Genomic DNA, 19,130 nt, shown 5'->3' with positions numbered 1-19,130 from the left:
AGTTAAAAATATTCTTTAAAAAAAAATGGAAGATAAGATACATTTATATTTTCTTTTAATATTTTTGTGTACTATCCTGCTCATTTAATATATTTGTGTACTATCCTGCCCAGAACCTTTTTAACCTTTTAGCAGGCACAGACTTGTTTTTAACACAAGTGAATAGCTTATATAAAAAACATTCACCTTCCTGGCTTACAAGGAAGGCAATATATGGATATTTATAATTTTAAAAAATATATTTTTCAGGTAAAATTTGCTCTAAGCACTAAAAATAAACTGCATTTATTCTAATGGAAGAACTGATTTAAAAAAAAAAAAAAACCATGAATGATTTCATTACTGCTGCTTTATCTAGTATTATCAGACATCTCTGTCACACCACTCAGCATGAATTCTACTAATTTTAATATAAAATAAAAAAATAATAAATTAAAAAGTTACATTAACCATGCTCACAAAACAGTCAAGGAAACAAAATGCTTTACATTAGTAAGCAGAACATGAGAAAAATGGCAAATGATCATGTAAGGGTATAGCAACATTCCTGTTATTTTCAATGCTGTCCACTAAAACCTATCTCGCACTGTTCTTCAAAATTACTGAAAATTACAGAAGGGTGGTCAAATTCATTTGAAAGCAGCAGGTATTTTAATATTTAGAGGGTTTTGCTAATACTCTATAAACCTACTTATAACTTAATCTTATTTTTAATTCACCATCTGCTACAAATAACATTAATTATAAACAGGAATGGATAACAATTGCTTCTTGGCATCCCTGCCATATAGATAACATCACCCTGCTCAAAAAACCATAATAATGACAAAACAAATTATCTAAAGTTTCAAAGTCCTGAGATAAACAAAATTTTGCACAATGATCTTCCTGAAACTATCAGTGTACTTTCTGTATACTTTCAAGCATTTGGCTAAGGAATTTCATAGGTTCTTTATCCAATTATAATGGCAACTTTGCATGCATTTGTACTGTTATATCTTTTGTGCAACTTATATACTAGAAATCTTTTGTTTTGCAGTATCAAAACTATCACTTTGGCTTACAAAATCGGTCCTTCATATTGAGTGGATGAAACCCTTTCACTTTTATAATAAGCTTGATTCGAGGAAATCTTCACTTTGCATTATATTAACATTTAAGATGTTTTGAGAAAAATGTGAACTTTGTATGATAGTTTGATAAATTTAACTTAATAGTACTAGAGGAGTGCAGAAAAGGAATGCTTAACTACATGCACTTCATATTAATTAAATCTCAAAGAACATTCCAACTGGCGCTTCTTCCAGTCTTTGTCAACAAACTGTGTGAGTGACGTGGGCACAATGAAGAAAAAAGTGCTAAGTTCTCTTTTTGAACTAGTCTCTCCAGTATTGGTGATCAAAATGTTAGCATCATTTATGAAATGAATATACACATGCATACTAAAAAAAAAACAAGACGTAGGCACATTTTCCAGTAATGCAATCTCATACCCACATAATGCTAAATTTCTGTACATTCAATACATTCAATCTAATGATCATACAAAAAAAAAATTTAGTGCCAAAATGATGGTGCTTTGAAGGAATATACTGCATAAAATTCAATCTTCCTTTTCACACCATAATGCCATCAAGGTACAGGTTTTGAAGACTTGAAATTCAAATCACTTTAAAAATCTGCAATTATTTATAATTCATTTTAAATTTTGACATAATTATCAATTTTAAAAAAGCTATCTACATCTTCTTTTCTATTATTGTCAAGAAGCAGCAACAATAAACAACAAGCAGAGCCTTAATAGAAACTGATTTTGCGAAAAAAAATTTCCAGAAAATGACGTTATAGCCAATGGATCTGCTGACCTAATCCTTCAGCCTGTTTTCTGTTTTTAACAACCCTCTCTATTAACACCATTACTATAAAAAATGTAAACAGTTTGGCAACTATAGTGTTATTCCATTTGTGCAATTTTGATTTCTCACAAATATTATCTTCACTTGAACACTGTTAAAAATACTATTAGTTTCTATAGCTATAACAATAACTTTGTTATTCAGAATGCTTTTAAGATTTTCAATCTCTGTAGATTTACATTATACTCCTACATTAGTTAGAACATTACTAAGATTACTGTCAAAATCAAAAATCTCTCTTGAAATTACCTTCTACTTCCATTTGAAATCAGTAGATATGGTGTCCTTTCGAAGTTTCAGTCTTTTTCTAGGTTTTTCATTATATGCTAAATTGCCATCACTTTTTTGTGATACACCAATATCCTATATTATTTCTCTTATCACTTGATTCAGTCTCATCAATTCCTAGATCAGAATTTCACAGAATTTCTTTAATTTTGATTTGGGTAGACTACATTCTCGAAAACTGCTGAGAAAAATGAGGTCAAAGGTGACTGCACATATACTCCAATTTTCAAGATGAAAGATACTAATAACAAAACTAAAACCAAAAGTTAATTTAAGACAAAAACGAAGACACAGATAGCAGCATGTAATTGATAAGTAGGACAATATGTAAATAAATGAGCATAAACGAAGACACAGATAGCAGCATGTAAATAAATGAAAAATAAACGAAGACACAGATAGCAGCATGTAATTGATAAGTAGGACAATATGTAAATAAATGAGCATATTCTTCTAATGCAAAGTGTATAATAAACATATACAGAGACGGTATAGGGAGTAAACACATGTAAAACAAACACATATGCAGGCATTTGCAGAAGTAGTAAGGACCATTTTGAAAATTATGAGCCTCAGCATAAGGATACTTCCTCTTAACGAAATTTTTATCTTAGATTTCAAACATGCTGCCAGTCTACATGCCAACTCCCGAGTCCACATTAATTTCAACTGCAGAATCTGCTTTTTTGTTTTTTTTTGTGCATATGTCGCATCGCATAATTTTGTTTATAATGGCTGGGAACAGCATCAACTGAAATACCTAATTATTTTATTTAATCAATGTGAAATGCATGTAATTGCACATTCTTTACATGTTTCATCTAGCCAATTAGCTGATCATGATTTAAAAAGATTACATCAAAAAGGTTGTAATTAACTTTTTTGCCCCAATTTTTAGCAAACATTCACAAAGCAAAAAAAGTTATCTACTTGCTTTACAAAATTTGCAATTTTACCAGTTTAGTTACTCAAACTCTGAAGTGGTCTATAAATCCAAGAAGGGTAAAATAACAAACTAAATATTCTATGTGATATCCTAAAAATTGCTCATTCAATTTGGCATTTAGATATGTTACCTTTAATCTGTCAATAATCCAACAGGTTAATGTAAAATAATTACTTCTGGATGTTTATATTCTCTGAATGAACTAATTAATAATATTGACTTTCAGTTTACTCAAAAAGTCATAAATCACAACTGGGAATCACATTGAAAATTAATTCTGGAAAGGCACTGTAATAGAGGAAGCACAATCTGAATATGGATGAGATTATTCCTAAAATCTTAACTGTAAGTTGTCTTCCAAACTGCATAGTCTCCCAAATTGTGATGGAATACATTTTTGTGCAAACTACTCTACCACTTTAATGCATAATCACGATGTGGTGTTGAATTTCTGAAAACAGATAAGAGTGTGCTTGTTTATACTATTTTTGATGTGAAAACATCTTTGGTGGCACCTACTAAATTTCGGACCGAAATAAAACCAATTTGTCATGGAAATGATGCAAATTACATAATTTCCTAAACGATGCTAATGCAGTCACTAATGCTGATTTGGTAGAATAAGTAGCAGGCATGAGCACAAACCGTTACATCGTTCATACCTTCAGTTCTGGCTGTTCGATTTTAGAACAGTTCTGATTTTCGTCAAAGATGTTTTCACATAAAAAATCTTTTGTGTGTACAGGGTACAAACATGGTTTTTTTTACCTAACTTGGCTGAGTTAAAACTCTTTTTCAATACCAGACAGAATAGCCCAATCCAAGTTCTGAACCTAGTATCAAATAAGGTTCTACGTTATAGCCCGAATAATTAAACAACCTGAAATATTGCTAATGCTGGCCAAGAACAGTTCACTATAATGTTTATGCCTGATGATTGAAAAAAAGCAGTTATAACTGAATATTCTTTTCTAACGGAATCTGATTGGAGGTATGAATGCACATTACATATCATAATGATATGTAATGACAATGCCTGATATTTCCTTACAAAATATAAAGAAGCTCTATAAGTTTCAAAATATTTAATTATTTCAGATAACATTTGGATTACTGGCTTTATACTAAATGAACTTAAAGCTATGAACATAACTATGAATAAATCCTTCAACTACAACATGTGTTATATGTGCTATAGTCCTATTTTGCTTCTTTTTTGTATAGAGCCAGCAAAAGTCATATATGCCACAAACAAAGATATAATACTATGTACACATGTAGACTATCACCGCAATGCAAAATGACACTTGATCTTCACGTGACTTTAGCAAGGGAGAGAGCACCGCAAAACTCTTTTATTTCTTTCCTTTAGTGGAACCCCTGAAAAATTAATGTCATATATGATATTTACAGATGCACTAATTAAAAAAAAAATTCAATTAACATATAATCATAAAGAAGTTATGTTTATATCATTGCACTGATATAAATAAGAGAAACATTAAACTGTATGATGGGGAAGAAAAAGCATCTTACACCCAGGATACTCAAACTATCTTCACTCTGTAATTACAAAAAATGGAACAATATATAAAACACATTTACATTAAAATAAAAATTATACTGTGATACTGCCAAATGGGGTCAGAAAATCTTACAAGATATAGAGAGTAGAACTTCACCATATTTACTAATCATGTTGGCTAGAACTGTGGTCAACTCAGTATTATCCCTTGAGTTTTTCATTTCTCTGTTTATATTAAAATACAAGGTATGGTAAAAAAGTTCAGAGACTGAACTAATATTTAGAATGTGACAAAACTTGCCAAATATTCGGCTAGATCTCCTCTGAAGTAGTCTCTTTGACACGGCATGCACTGGTTCCAAAACTTCTGCAACTTCTGAAGGCAGCCCTGAATAACCTCCTCAATTGTTGCAAATCTGTGATCTTTCAAGAGGACTTTAAGCTTGGGAAACAAAAAACAACCACAAGGAGATAAATACGATTAGTATGGCAGATGTGGAACTACACTGATGGAGTATTTCACAAGAAATTCCTGAATGGAGTGTCAACGGTGCAGGGAAGTTATCACAATGTAAGATCCAATTCTCCAAAGTCTACTTTTACAGTTGCTTACTTCAAACAGCACTGTGCAATCACTGTACAACTGTTTTGTGGTATTACTGGTTCACCATATGACCACATGGAACAAATTTATAATGAACAATGCCCTGTGAGTAGTCAAGAAATACACTAAGTATACTCACATTTTATTGAGACCGTTCTGCTTTTTGGGCCTTGGAGAAGACAATCTTCCATTGAGAGGACAAGGCCTTCGTTTCTGGCTCATAGCTGTACACCCACAATTCGCACCAGTAACAAAGAAAGACATGAAGTTTGGGTCAGCAGCAGTACATTTACAAAGATAAATAAACTTATTTTAAAATGTGTGTGACATGCAAGAACTCGCTGCTCTCCATAATCATTAGTGAGGAAATGAGGAAATTTAGCTCAAAATTTCTAAACTCTTGTGTTAAAACATATCACTCTTGATCAAATCAAAAATACAATCAACTGAATCACTGGTTTTTGGAGCTGAAGAGGTGGCGAGAGTGAAGATCAAATTCAACGGACAACCAGCCCTCTTTACACTCTGTGAATCACAAAGTCTTTGAAACTCCAAAAGTTGTTTTTCACTTTTTGTGGGTTCCTATTGAACTTTTCCCTAATTTGAAACAAAACCTGATGAAAATTAACTGTTCAGTAAATCATTCATTTTAAAATGTGACAAATTCCACGAAACGCCTTGTATTAGCCAATTCCAATAATATATTGGAATATATATGGAATATAATATTCCTGTCTTCAAAATTTCCTTGAAAATGGCCACAATTCTATGCATGACTAGATTAGATATTAATACAGAGTTATTTGGATTTTCTGTAGTTTGTATGATTTTATAAAGTTTTCAGAGAATTATGGAGAATATTCCAGAAACTGTTACTTTTGAATTAGCATTTTAAGATTGCTTATTTTTAGCTATTCAGGTGGTTCATTATAATTTCCTTAAACTTACTATATAGCTGCTTCATATATCAAAATTGTCACTGAAATCTAAGTATAAGATTGTAAACACATTAATCTTTTACAAAATATGGTGGATTCACAATAACTTGAAGTTAAAAGGGAGATGAAAAACAGTAATCAAAAATTCAACTTTACAAATTTCACTGCTTTTCTATTTAAACTAATTTTCTGCATAAACAAAATTGCAAAAATATAGTAGAAATTAGTGATACATTACTTTTAACACTCAAATATTAACTAAAATTTAAAAAAAAAAATTATAACCAGTGAACTGTATCAAAAATGTAAACATAAACATACACTTCCACTGTAATTAAAATACAGTAAATCCTCACTTTCACAACCTCAATTTGATGGACATCAGAAATAAGAGCCAGCATTCAGTTAATAAGGCTTTTCATCTATACCTGATCTGATGGCATAACTATCTGAATCTGATGGCATTTTACATCAGTTAAAATATTTTTGCAATAAAAGAAAGTGCCAAGGAGTGTGAGGATTTTACTCACCATCACCTTCTATCAACCTGATGAGCATATCAGACATCAGTAGGGATGTCATGCATAACTCCAGTGAGGCGAGTCAGACACTTAATAAGCTTTAGTCAAAGTTTCCACTGCCACTATATGACACATCAGTAAAATACAGTTTTACAATATTTAATGCTTTTTTATTTCACAAAACAGTTTATAATCCTTAAAATTGCTAGTTTCAGTGATTATAAACTGTACATAACTTCAGTGACTATATACATTTCTTTAAAATTTAACAAATAACCAGATAATCCTCATTAATCTCAAAATAGTCCATTAAGTCAAGACTTTACTGCATTCAGGAAGAAGGGCATGGTTTTTTCCCCCCACTGACTCCTGTTCCACAATCTCCTGAATACGATTCATTGCAGAAAAATTTATTTCTGTTGCAGCTGGAAGACTTTTAATAAATATAATAGTATAGCCACTACCTTCTGACAGGTGGTGACACATTAATTCCTTCTATATGATTATGTATGGACACTGTGCTGAGAGAGAGGGCACTTGTTTACAGATTGCCTGCATAAAGATCAACAACCGAGGTGTGCTAATTGCAAGTGAAGAGGGAACAATAGTAATCATTCTATATGTGATGCTCATTATTCTGAATATTTTAGAGCCATCGAGATTGCTAGGTTAAGAGAAAATTATGGATATTTCTGTAAACTTAAATGATGGTGGAGTAGTTAGACTGTTGATAATGTCATTAAAGTGTAGGGGGAAGCATAAGATTGCAGGTTTCTCAGTTACTTCATATGTGGTTCAAGCTGATAATGGAAAGCCAAAGGCGGCTTCTGAATAGTAATCTTAATGTAACTGTATTATCCAGTTAATGTACAGTCGAAGGGGTATGTATTCATATTACAACACCTATGATTTCATTTTACTTAGGATCCTTATATTAAATATAAGGACCCTAATATATTCCTTATATAGGGTCCTAATAATGACATACAACTATCATTGAATTATATGGAAAATGTGCAGACTATTCAAATATAATTTTCTATGTGGATGCAAATGCCAAGTCATATTTGTGGAATAGCACTACTTTGGACACTAGGGGTGTTTTTCTGTACGACTTTATCATTGCTAATGACTTTTGTGTTGTTAACAGTTGTGGTCAATCTGCCACATTTGATAACACACGTGGAACCTCAAACATTGATGTTACTATAGTTTCTGAGGGTTTGGTTAAGAGAATTTTTAACTGGTATGTAGATGATAGTTGTACTTGTAGTAATCATAGGTCATTATTATTTAATATTAATTTACAGAATTTTATTTAAAGTAATGAAATTCACATGGATGAATTTGTAAGGTTTTTTAAATAAAGGTTAACTGGAAGAAAATTAAAAGAGTTACTGTCTATGGCTTTTAGCGATAATAAGTTAACAGAACTGAATTTATTGAATGCTTCAGAATACTCCATGCATAGGTAGAATACTCTTTTAAAACCATTTAAGTTATGCTACTAGGAAGAGAATTAGGGTTAATAAGCAAATACCCTTGTGGTCTGAAGAATTGTCATCCTTAAGGAAAGAAGTTTTTAATGCAAGGAAATTTTATTAGAGGTATAGAAGCTGGGGGAGATATAAAGCTGCATACTTTAAGGAATTATATAAAGTTAAAAAAAAGATTATATCATAAAAAGATTTTTGAATCTAAAACAGCTTCTTGTAGGCAACTCAGACCCATGGGATCTTGTTTATAAGATTTTGAGGAATAACATATCTCCTAATAATATTTTTAACACTGTAACAGTTGATAATGTTGAGACAGTGGACTGGAATACTACTGTTCAAGTTGTAACTAACAAGTTGTTCCCTGAGGATGACATACATAATTATGTAAACTCTAGAAGGAAGGGTATGAATCAGATTGGTCCACTTGATGTTGATGGTGTTTCTCAGCTATCCTGCTCAAATAGCTGACAAACTGAATGAGTATTTTGCATCTACATTCTATGACGAATTCTGTAAGTATTCACAATAACTGTACAATCCTACACCAACCGTTATTAAATAGATTAGTGTTGTGTTGTGTTAAAATAATGATACAAATAAAATGAAATAAATAGAATGATATAATTACACTGGATAAAACTGATAAAAAGGTAACTGTCTGTACAATGCAATATGAAATTTTTAAAATACAATAAAATAAATTACAATAAACAATGTAGATAAAACACAGGATAATAAAAGCACTAAAATACAGAAGCATTAAGAGGCATCCACTTCCTTTTTCAACAGTGAAACTTATTGTATGGCACATCCTTAAATATCAGCAGGCTCATGGTTCACAGCATGTGTTTCTACAGGAGCATGGGTAGTATTCTCCCCATGTGCACTGGAACCAGAAATGGCTCAGGAGTGTGCCAGGCAGAACCACTCATCCCGTTCAAGGATGACAGCCTCGAAGAGGGGATGAATGTGGATTCCCATCTCTATTAATGGTATTGCTCTCAGAGGAGCAAATCCTCAAGCTCTTGAACCATTTGTGATCCCAAAATCTGTGTCCGGTCGACAATAACAGCTTTGTCTGGAGAGATTTGATGGTGCTCCTGCCAAAAATGTTCTGCCACAACAGACCTCCTATAATCCGCTGTCTTTATCGCATTCATATGCTCCCCAGACGATCTTTAAACCGACATTTTGTTTCACCAACATAAGATGCCCAGATTGTGGAGAATGTTATCTCATACACATGTGGGGAATGTTATGTTGGTGAAACAAAATGACGGTTTAAAGATCGTCTGGGGGAGCATATGAATGCAATAAAGACCGCAGATTATGGGAGGTCTGCTGTGGCAGAACATTTTTGGGAGGAGCACCATCAAATCTTTCCAGACGAAGCTGTTACCGTCGACCGGGCACATAGATTTTGGGACTGCAAATGACTCCAGAGCTTAAGGATTTTCTCCTCTGAGAGCAATACCATTAATAGAGACAGGGGAATCCACATTCATCCCCTCTTTGAGGTTGTGGTTCTTGGACAGGATGTGGAGTTCTGCCTGGCACGCTCCCAAGCCATTTCTGGTTCCAGTGCACATGGGGAGAATACTGCCTATGCTCCTGTAGAAACAAGTGCTGTGAACCGTGAGCCTGTTGATATTTAAGGATGTGCCATGCGAGATAAGCTTCACTGTTGAAAAGGGAGGCGGACGCCTCTGAAAGCTTTGGTATTTTAGCACTTTTATTATCCTTTGTTTTATCTACATTGTTTATTGAAATTTATTTTATTATATTTTAAAAATTCCATATTATATCGTACAGACAGTTACCTTTTTATCAGTTTTATCCAGTGTAATTATATCATTCTATTTATTTCATTTTATTTGTATCATTATTATTTTAATACAACACAATGCTAATTTATTTAATAACGGTTGGTGTAGGATTTTACAGTTATTGTGAATATGAATATTCCCAACCCCAGAGGCCTATTTGAAGGAATTCTGTAAGGAAGGGGAGGACAGAAGTCTAGTAAACTCTAACAGGGAGCTAAATGATTTTGTAATAACGGAGAGCAAAGTGGAGAAGAAATTGTTGAAGTTAAACATAAAATAGTCACCTGGAGCAGATGGAATCTATCCAGTTATACTGAAGGAGGCAGCGAGGGAAGTTAGCAAACCCTTAGCTATAATTATGACAGCATCCTTAGACTCGGACAGCATAGACTGGAGATGTGCAAATGTATCCCCAATTCACAAAGGGTGACAAATAATTATAGACCTGTTAGTTTAACTTTTGTTATGGGGAAAATAATGGAGTCACTGGTTAAAGAAGTGATGCAGGATCACCTAGACAAGACTGCAGTAATAGTTCAGCATGGGTTTGTTAAGTGGAAGTCCTGTCTGACCAATTTGATTGGATACTACAATGTGGTCACAAAGAAACTGGATGCTAAAAATAATTTTGATATCATATACTTGGATTTCAGGAAAGCTTTTGATACTGTTGCACATGGAAGACTGCTTTACAAATTGGAGCAGTGTGGCATTAAGGGCAAGTTGCTGCAATGGATAAAGGGATGGTTGAGTGGGAGACAGCAGAGAGTGGTAATAAATGGACACTGCTCTACTTGGACTAATGTTATTTGGTTTTTAGGAGCATTAGCAACTAAGGCCATACTGCTCCAGGGATATGCAGTGGTTATTCCCTGACCTTTCCGCCTCCTCTGTATTTGGTGGTCACGGGCTCGAACCCCGGTCTAATCAAGAAGCGTGTGCTACACACTGCTGCTCCTGCTCACCTGGCTACGGAGGCACCAGTGGACTAATGTTATTAGTGGAGTCCCCCAAGGTTCGGTGCTGGGCCCATTGTTGTTTTGTGTATTTATAAATGATATTGATGAAGGTATATCAGGCTTAATGTCCAAGTTTGCAGACGATACAAAGGTTGGCAGAGTTATTAATGACAGTAAAGACAGTATGCTACTTCAACAGGATCTAGAATAGTTTGGAAGATGAACTGAGAAGTGGCAACTAAAGTTTAACGTAGGCAAATGCAAAGTACTGCATATGGGTAGCAGTAACCCAAGAGAAATGTACCAACTGTGTGGTACTAAACTCATGGAGGTGGAGAATGGACACTGCTGACTTCATATCTGACTGCACAATTACCTGAGGGTAATTGTGCAGTCAGATATGAAGTTCTCTGAGCAGTGCAGACAGGCTGCAGTGCAAGTCGTGGAGTTTTGTCAATGATATATAGGAATTTTGCTAGTAGAAACAAGGAGGTGATTATTCCCTTGTATAAGGCAATGGTCAGGCCACACCTTGAGTACTGTATACAGGTTTGGAGGCCTCATTTTAGGAAGGATGTGGAGTTGCTAGGACGAGTACAGAGAAGGGCAATTGGTGAGAGGAACAAAGAACTTAAGCCTCTCTTACCAAGAGAGGCTTATGTTCTGAAAATTGCAGCATCTGGAGATTAGGCACCTGCAAGGTAATCTGATTGAGGTGTACAAGGCCTTGAATAGTTTGAGCAGGCTCAATGCTGATGGGATACTTCCACTTACTCAGATTAAGAACCTGAGGAAGCATAGATTCAAATCAAAGAAAGACAGTTGTAGAATAGATGTGTGTAAGTTTGCCTTTAGCTGCCGGGTAGTTGATTGCTAGAACAGACTTCCATCTGTTGTTGTAGAAGTTGATAGCTTAAATACATTTAAAGCACAACTAGACAAACTCTAGAGTGAAGGTGGGGGAGCTTTTTTTTTTTTTTTTTGGCTGATGCTATTTAAGCTTACTTTCTTGCATCATATGCCTCAACTAGTGCTAATGCTAATATTCTACCATTTTACCCTCTTGTTATTCTTGTGTCTATAGCTGGAAACTACCTTTGCATCAGTTAAACAATCTATTAATTTAAATATCATTGTCGACATTTAAAAAATCATCAAAAAGTTATGCTTTTGACATAACTGTTCCCGTTATGCCAAAGCATTCTAACAACACTGGAAATTACTGGAAATTCAGCTAACCTGAAACAATTGCAATTGTGTTTTTAGTAAAAAGTATCATGCTTTGATTGTTATTCTCATGTCCTGAAGTAAATCAGTGCCATGAAAATTCCCATCCTCTATAATCTAGATAAACCTCTGTGTGACTTGCCTGCAATGTTTTTTCCTTAAAATCTTGACTACTTCCTTGGTCCAAAGACTGCCTCCCATCAAGGAAGTTCCTAGAGTATGTGGCACCCCCTTTAAAATTTTCTTCATATGTGCAAAGTTTCAGGTGCCCCTTGATTGTTACCACTCAGGTGCAGTGCACCCCTTGCACCCTCGAGATGGCCCACCCCTGGCTCCCTCCCTTAATTCTGTATTCATCATTTCTCTCCCTTTTTTTTTTATCCCCATTTTTAGAAAGCCAGAACTCTAATTCAATGAATCTTGATCTGCTACCCCTACTCCCGAGAATCAAAAGAAGTGGGAAAACATCTCATAGTTTGCACACTGCTGGTCTACTAATTTTTCACTTATAAGTAAAAAGTTACAATTTCGAATATTTAATCATGTCTCATATACAAATACATTTACTTAACAGAAAGCACTGAAAACTTACTTCTTTTTGGCTTTGGGTGAAGTAGATTGAAAGACACTTGAAGCTGACATCAGATTTTCAATGTACTGGCCTAACACTTGGTTCTCAGACTTCAGTTTCAGATTTTCCTCTTTAACACTGTCCACTCTCTGAGATAAATCTATAATTACATATTAATAATAGATATATATATATATATATATATATATATATATATATATATAAATATGAAGCAGCCTTAATAAGAATAACTAATTCAAAGATTTACAGAATGTAACATAAAACAGTTCCCCTTCCTTCTTGTAACTAATACTAGTTTTATTTTATTTCAACTTTAAAATATATATGCAAAACAAACACAATGATTCCTTAAGAAATTAATTTCAAACAAAGAATGCACATAAAAGGTGTAATTATGACTTTGTTCCAAATAATGCCCAAAAATCTAGTAGTAGAAGTTAGTTTTCTGAACATTATTTATCAAGGATGAGCATAGAGTGGGAGGAGTCTGTACGTATACTAACTATTTAAAATTAACTAAATGCGTAATACTTTAAGAGTTAAGAGTTTAATATCTATATAATATTGGTGTAGATACACCATAGATAACTCTTAAGTACCTGCAATGGTAGTGTGGTAGGCATCATTTGCTCTATTTCATATTATGCTTTTCCTTCACAACGAGTTGCCATGGTATTGCACTACTCGAATAAGTAATGCTTCACTAATAAAATCGAACAAGTGAGATGGCTGTCAAGGCATTTTGCCGTAACTGCTTTAATGAGAAATTACGAAGTTTTAATCCAGTACTCTAAAGAGCAAGTTAATGAATGTAATGATCCAACCAGTGACTACTGCCTGAAAGTTTTCACAAATCCACAATATCAAGTAGTATTAACTGTTCTTAACGATGTTTTAGAAGATCTGGCATCTCTCTGTAAATTCCTTCAGAAAAGTTGTTTGAATACAATTGAAGGACTGCAGTATGCAAAAGCAAAAATTAACAAGATAAGGTCACAGTACCTTGGCCATACTGTTTATTGGAGTGACAAAGTAAAAGATTTGCTTTCATCTCTAAGTTCTGACATTGATACTACGCCTATCAAATTCCAGTTCGTTAAACGTGTGTATAATTACTTGGACATAGATTTCCTGATGATTAATTAAGAGAATGGGAAGCTTTTGACCCAATTGCTATGGCAAATGCAACCAATTTTGAATTTGGAGAAGAGAATATTAAACAGCTAATAAAAAAAAAATACTCAGCTGCCATTACAATAAATGAAAGCATTGCCACAATGATATTGCATCAGTACTGTGATTTGAAATTTGTCGTTTCTGAGAAGGTTAAGAGTGGTTCAATTAAGTTGTTCACTGATATGTTGAACTACATGCTCAGAAACAAAGAATTTGAAGAACTGTCAATTCTTGTTGACATCTGTGGAACATTTCAAGCTTCTAGTGCTGAATGTGAATGTGGATTCAGCATTATGAATTCCATCAAATGTAAATCTAGAAACAGACTGGAAGTTGAACATCTGGATGATCTGATGATGATTAAGATTTATCTTTCATCTCAGTGCGAAATTAATCTAGATAGTGTTTATAGTCATTGGATTTTTAATAAGGACAGATGAGAAAAAGTTCTCAAAACGTGAAATAATTTTCTTTGTTGTGCTGATTTTTATTGTACTATTCAATTAATAAATAAAATACAAAATATGAAGTTTTCAGTTTTTATTGTAAATATTCTTATGTATATTACCGAAAACTTTTAAAGTGCCATGCAGACATCAGGTCATGTAAAAATTTTCTGTTCAGAGCAGTGTCAGGTCCATGCAGCTGTAAAAAAAATTAGAGGGAACATTGCTCCATTGCCTGTAGCTCTATTCAGCACACCAAGCTGAACATTCTGATTTTGATGAAACCAGAATGTTCAGCTGAAATCATATGTAGGATCTGCTGCTGTCTTTTCGGACATTGCTGTATCTGAGCAGATTTTCCCTGAATGCAGCATATTTACTGCAGAGCCGCACACCATAGAATTAGCCTTGGAACACATTAGTACCTGTCAGTACCAACAGTTCATTTTATATTCCAATTCTTTGAGCATTTTATAGGCTTTATTATCGGTGAGATATAATCCTCATCCAATTCCATCTCGAGTTCAGAAGAAGATCTAAAGGTGGATGGGCGGGTACCCTGGTATTGCAGACATGATAGCTTTGAAATAGTGCTGTCTATGTAGTGGTACTTACTGAGAATAAGTAACAATAGTCTTCTCTATTAGTGAAGCGTTACTTATTCAAGGTAGTGCAATACCATGGCAACTCATTGTGAAGGAAAAGCACAATATGAGATAGAGCAAATGATGCCTACCACACTACCATCGCAGGTACTTAAGAGTTATCTATGGTGTATCTATACCGATATTATATAGATATTAAACTCTTAACTCAAAGTATTATGCCTTGTTGCATATAGTTAATTTTAAATATTATCATATAAACCTTTTGGCATCTCTCATATTGTGTGTTTATCTTCACAACTGGGTTGTCATGTCTGCAATACCAGGGTACCTGCCCACCCACCGATGATAGGCTAATATCTTTGAAATGGTGCTGTCTGGGTGGGTACTCCCTGAGAATAAGTAACAATAATCTTCTCTATTAGTGAAGTGTTACTTATTCGAGGTAATGCAATATAATGGCAACTTGTTGTGAAGTAAGAGCACAATATGAGATAGAGCAAATGATGCCTATCACACTACCATCGTAGTTTCTTAAGAGTTACTAACTATATATATGAGAGTTGCCTTTTATACTCTTCTACATCCATAGCAGAGTATAAAAGGCACTTTCTATAGCTATCAAGTAGCAAGTGAAATTTGTTAACCACTATCATCATGTAGTGTTCACAACTTCATTATTTGACACTGAATTAACAGGCTTTGCAGTTTTCATGGTGACATACTGTTTTGAACAAGCATGTTTGTGTTCACATACACTACCATATGACCACACAGCCTTCAGTGATAATGGATGTAATAAGATTAGAAAAAGTATAATTTGGCCATTTCATGTTTAAGGGGATAATGCTTACATCTACAGTTATTTTAAATTAAATGCAATATAAGCTTGAACCAAACTGTATTCAACTATAACGAATTTTAATGTGCTTTCTATATGATGGAATTAATATCTCAGGATCTACACCACAGAAACAGTTAAGAATCTGTGCAATTTACCAAAAACTTTCTTTATCAACATCTTGACCACTAACCTTGACCTAACCTAAAAAAATAATAGATAATAAATTACATTAATTTATTAGATTAAGATTAAATTTATTTAATCTTACCTTATGTTCGATCATCTGGAAAATTTGGCTATCTGGAAGAGGTCTGACATAAATTTTCCGGATAACTGACACTCCACTGTAATTTATTTGTGGTTTTTTTTTTTTTTTTTTTTTTTTTTTTTTTATGTGAACCCCAAACACAGAGAAGACGAAAGAAGATATTTCTTGACATTGGACTTGAACTTCTGTAGATTGTAATTTTCAGGAAATACATATGAAGGAAGGTTGTTCCAGAAAACGGCAGTTGAATGAATAAATGAGGAAGACGAAAAGTTGGTTCTGTGGGTTTGAAGTTGGACAGTAAATGGATGTTGGCTGTTGGCGGCACGTGTTCAGACTGTTTTGAAAGAGAGAGCAGGAATTATAGAAGCCAATTCAGAAGAACAGTGCCCATGGAAGTATCTGTAGAAGAGGCATGCAGCAGAAACAGTACGTCTATGAGAAAGCGAGTGGAGAGACTCTGTTAGAGATGTATCATTAATTAACCTAACTACCCTCTTCTGAATGGAATCAAGAAGCTTGAGAGAGGTTTTGGGGGCACCACCCCAGATGTGGGAACAATATTCCATGGCAGGGCGGATTTGCGATTTATACAGAGTGAGCAGCTGTTTGGAAGAAAAGTAGCGCCGAGAGCGAAAGAGAAAACCAAGTTTTCTAGATGCAGAGGAAGCAATGTTTGTAATGTGCTTGTGCCAAGAGAGATTAGAAGTCAGGGTAATCCCCAAAAGAGATATATCATTTTGCCTAGAAATCGGAGTGTCACTAAAGATACGCATAGGAGCAGAAGAATCCTTTTTGCGAGATATAAGACAAGACTGAGTTTTAGAAGGGTTGAAATCAACTAAGTTGTCTTTGCCCCACTGGAGAATTACCTGAAGATCGGCATTTAAGGAATTGGTAGCAGATTTTCGAGAAGTTGAAGCTGATTGAGCAGGACAAGGTTTCTCAAAATGGAAAGTGGAATGCAATGTGCTATCATCGGCAAAACTATGGATAGGATTTCCCGTTAATGGAAGAAGGTCATTAATATACAAGAGGAAAAGAGTGGGGGAAAGAACTGAACCTTGGGGGACACCGGCATTAGTGGAGAAGTTAGAAGACAGAGAGCCATCTACCATCACCCTCAGTGAGCGATCAGAGAGAAAACTGGATAACCAATTACTAAAAACAGTTGGCAAACCATAAGATGGAAGCTTGTTTAGAAGACCTTTATGCCAAACACGATCAAAAGCCTTTGAGATGTCAAGAGCAACTACCTGGGTTTCACTGAACCTTTCCATTGAATTAGTCCATAAATGGGTAACATAAGCCAGAATATCACCAGTGGATCGACACTGACGGAATCCATACTGGTGATCGTTGATCAGACGGAAGGTTTCTAGGTAGTTTAAGAGTTGGCGGTTAATTGATTTCTCCATTACTTTAGAAAGAGTAGAAGCAATTGCAATGGGATGATAATTGGATGGGAGGGATTTGTCATCCTTTTTAGGAACTGGCTGGATATGAACAAATTTCCAAGCAGAAGGAAAAACACCTTTGGAATAAGAAAGTGAAAAAAGGCGGCAAAGAATAGGAGTAAGTTCAGGAGCACAGGTTTTGAGAACAAGTGGAGAAATACCATCAGGACCTGGAGCTTTCTTAGCATCAAGATTCATCAAAATCCTTCTGATATCCTTTTGACGGAAGACCACAGGAGGCATTGAATGGAGCGTGTTGGGAATGGTGGGAGGTGTTTTACCAAGATCATTAATACATGAGCCGGAAGAAAAATGGGACGCTAGCAGGTCAGCTTTATCCTTGGCTGAAGTGACAACAGAACCATCTGGTTTGGACAGAGGTGGGAGCAGAGATGGGCAAAAGTTGCAGCCAATAGCTTTGGCAAGAGACCAGAATGCTCGGCTACCATTAGGGCAAGAAGCAAGTTTTCTACTCTTAGCCTGTTCAAACTCTAGTTTGGACTGATTAATAACTGCTTTACAATTGTTGCGAGCTTTGGTGTGGGCAGAAAATGAAACTGAAGAATTAGAAACAAGCCAATTACGATATGCAACATTCTTCTCTTGAACAGCCTTAGCACATTTATTGGAAAACCAAGGTTTAGATAAAGAACGAGATTTTAAAGTGCAGTGTGGAATAAAGGATTCCATTCCTGCAAGAATAATTTCACGGACACGATCTGAACAAACGACATCAGAAGTTTTGAAACAGTAATCCGACCAAGGAAAAGAAGAAAAGAAGTCTCGCAGGTCATCCCATTTTGCATTCTTGTAATGCCAAGCAACACGAGGTTGTGAATAGCCATGAGATAAAGGTTCCATTGGAGAAGAGACAATCACCAAGTTGTGATCTGAAGTGCCTAAAGGACCTCTCACTTCGACCGCGTACTTAGAAGGGTTGTTTGTGAGAAAAAGATCAAGCGTATTGGCTGTATGATTAGGATTGTCCGGAATTCTTGTAGGTAAATGAACAATCTGTGCTAGGTCATTAGTAATTGCAAAAGCCTCAGCATCTCGACCTGCTGGGTCGGTGTGACTAGAAAACAGAAGCCAGCTGGAGTTGTGAACATTAAAATCACCAAGGAAAATTACCTCACTGTTAGGAAAGTTGGACTGGAGAAAGTCAAGTTGCAAAGGGAGGAAGTCAAAGAGCTCCAAGTGATTAGTGGAGTTGGGAGAACGGTAGAGACAACAGATGAATTTGACACAATGAGGTAGAGAGATTTTAAGCCAGAGAAGATCGAAGAGAGGAGATTCCAAATTTCCAAGTCTCTGACAGGGAATATCAGAACGGACATATGCACAAGTACCACCTTTGAGGCGAAAGGAATCATACAGCGAATAATTTGGGCACCTGAGATGAGCAGTAGTTGAATCAACCGATAACTGAGATTCTGTCAGAAAAAGTACATGGGGTTTGGCAGACTGCAAGTGGAAATGGACATCGTTGAGAT

At 34.9% G+C, this 19,130-nt stretch overlaps 1 protein-coding gene across 2 annotated transcripts in view; it reads right to left on the bottom strand.

Moving 5' to 3' along the window:
• LOC150082008 (short coiled-coil protein homolog) overlaps positions 1–19,130 on the bottom strand; it is a 92,098-nt gene that overhangs the window by 3,901 nt on the left and 69,067 nt on the right. Inside the window, exons 5-6 of one of the 2 annotated variants that reach the window (XM_090379060.1) lie at positions 12,842–12,980; positions 3,349–4,530 (exon numbers count right to left, since the gene is read on the bottom strand). In XM_090379060.1, coding sequence (XP_090235186.1) covers positions 4,506–4,530; positions 12,842–12,980 — 164 coding nt within the window. In that variant the 3' untranslated portion in view covers positions 3,349–4,505. Of the gene's footprint in view, positions 1–3,348; positions 4,531–12,841; positions 12,981–19,130 lie in introns of those variants that run through there. The other variant, XM_090379061.1, reaches the window with a different exon arrangement.

This window comes from Mastigoproctus giganteus, chromosome 8, assembly GCF_048544385.1.
Source record: "Mastigoproctus giganteus isolate SK-2022 chromosome 8, ASM4854438v1, whole genome shotgun sequence".
In the NCBI taxonomy this organism is placed as follows: Eukaryota; Metazoa; Arthropoda; class Arachnida; order Uropygi; family Thelyphonidae; genus Mastigoproctus; species Mastigoproctus giganteus.
Note: the sequence above shows the minus strand (reverse complement) of the source record. Positions and strands in the feature narration are given on the sequence as shown.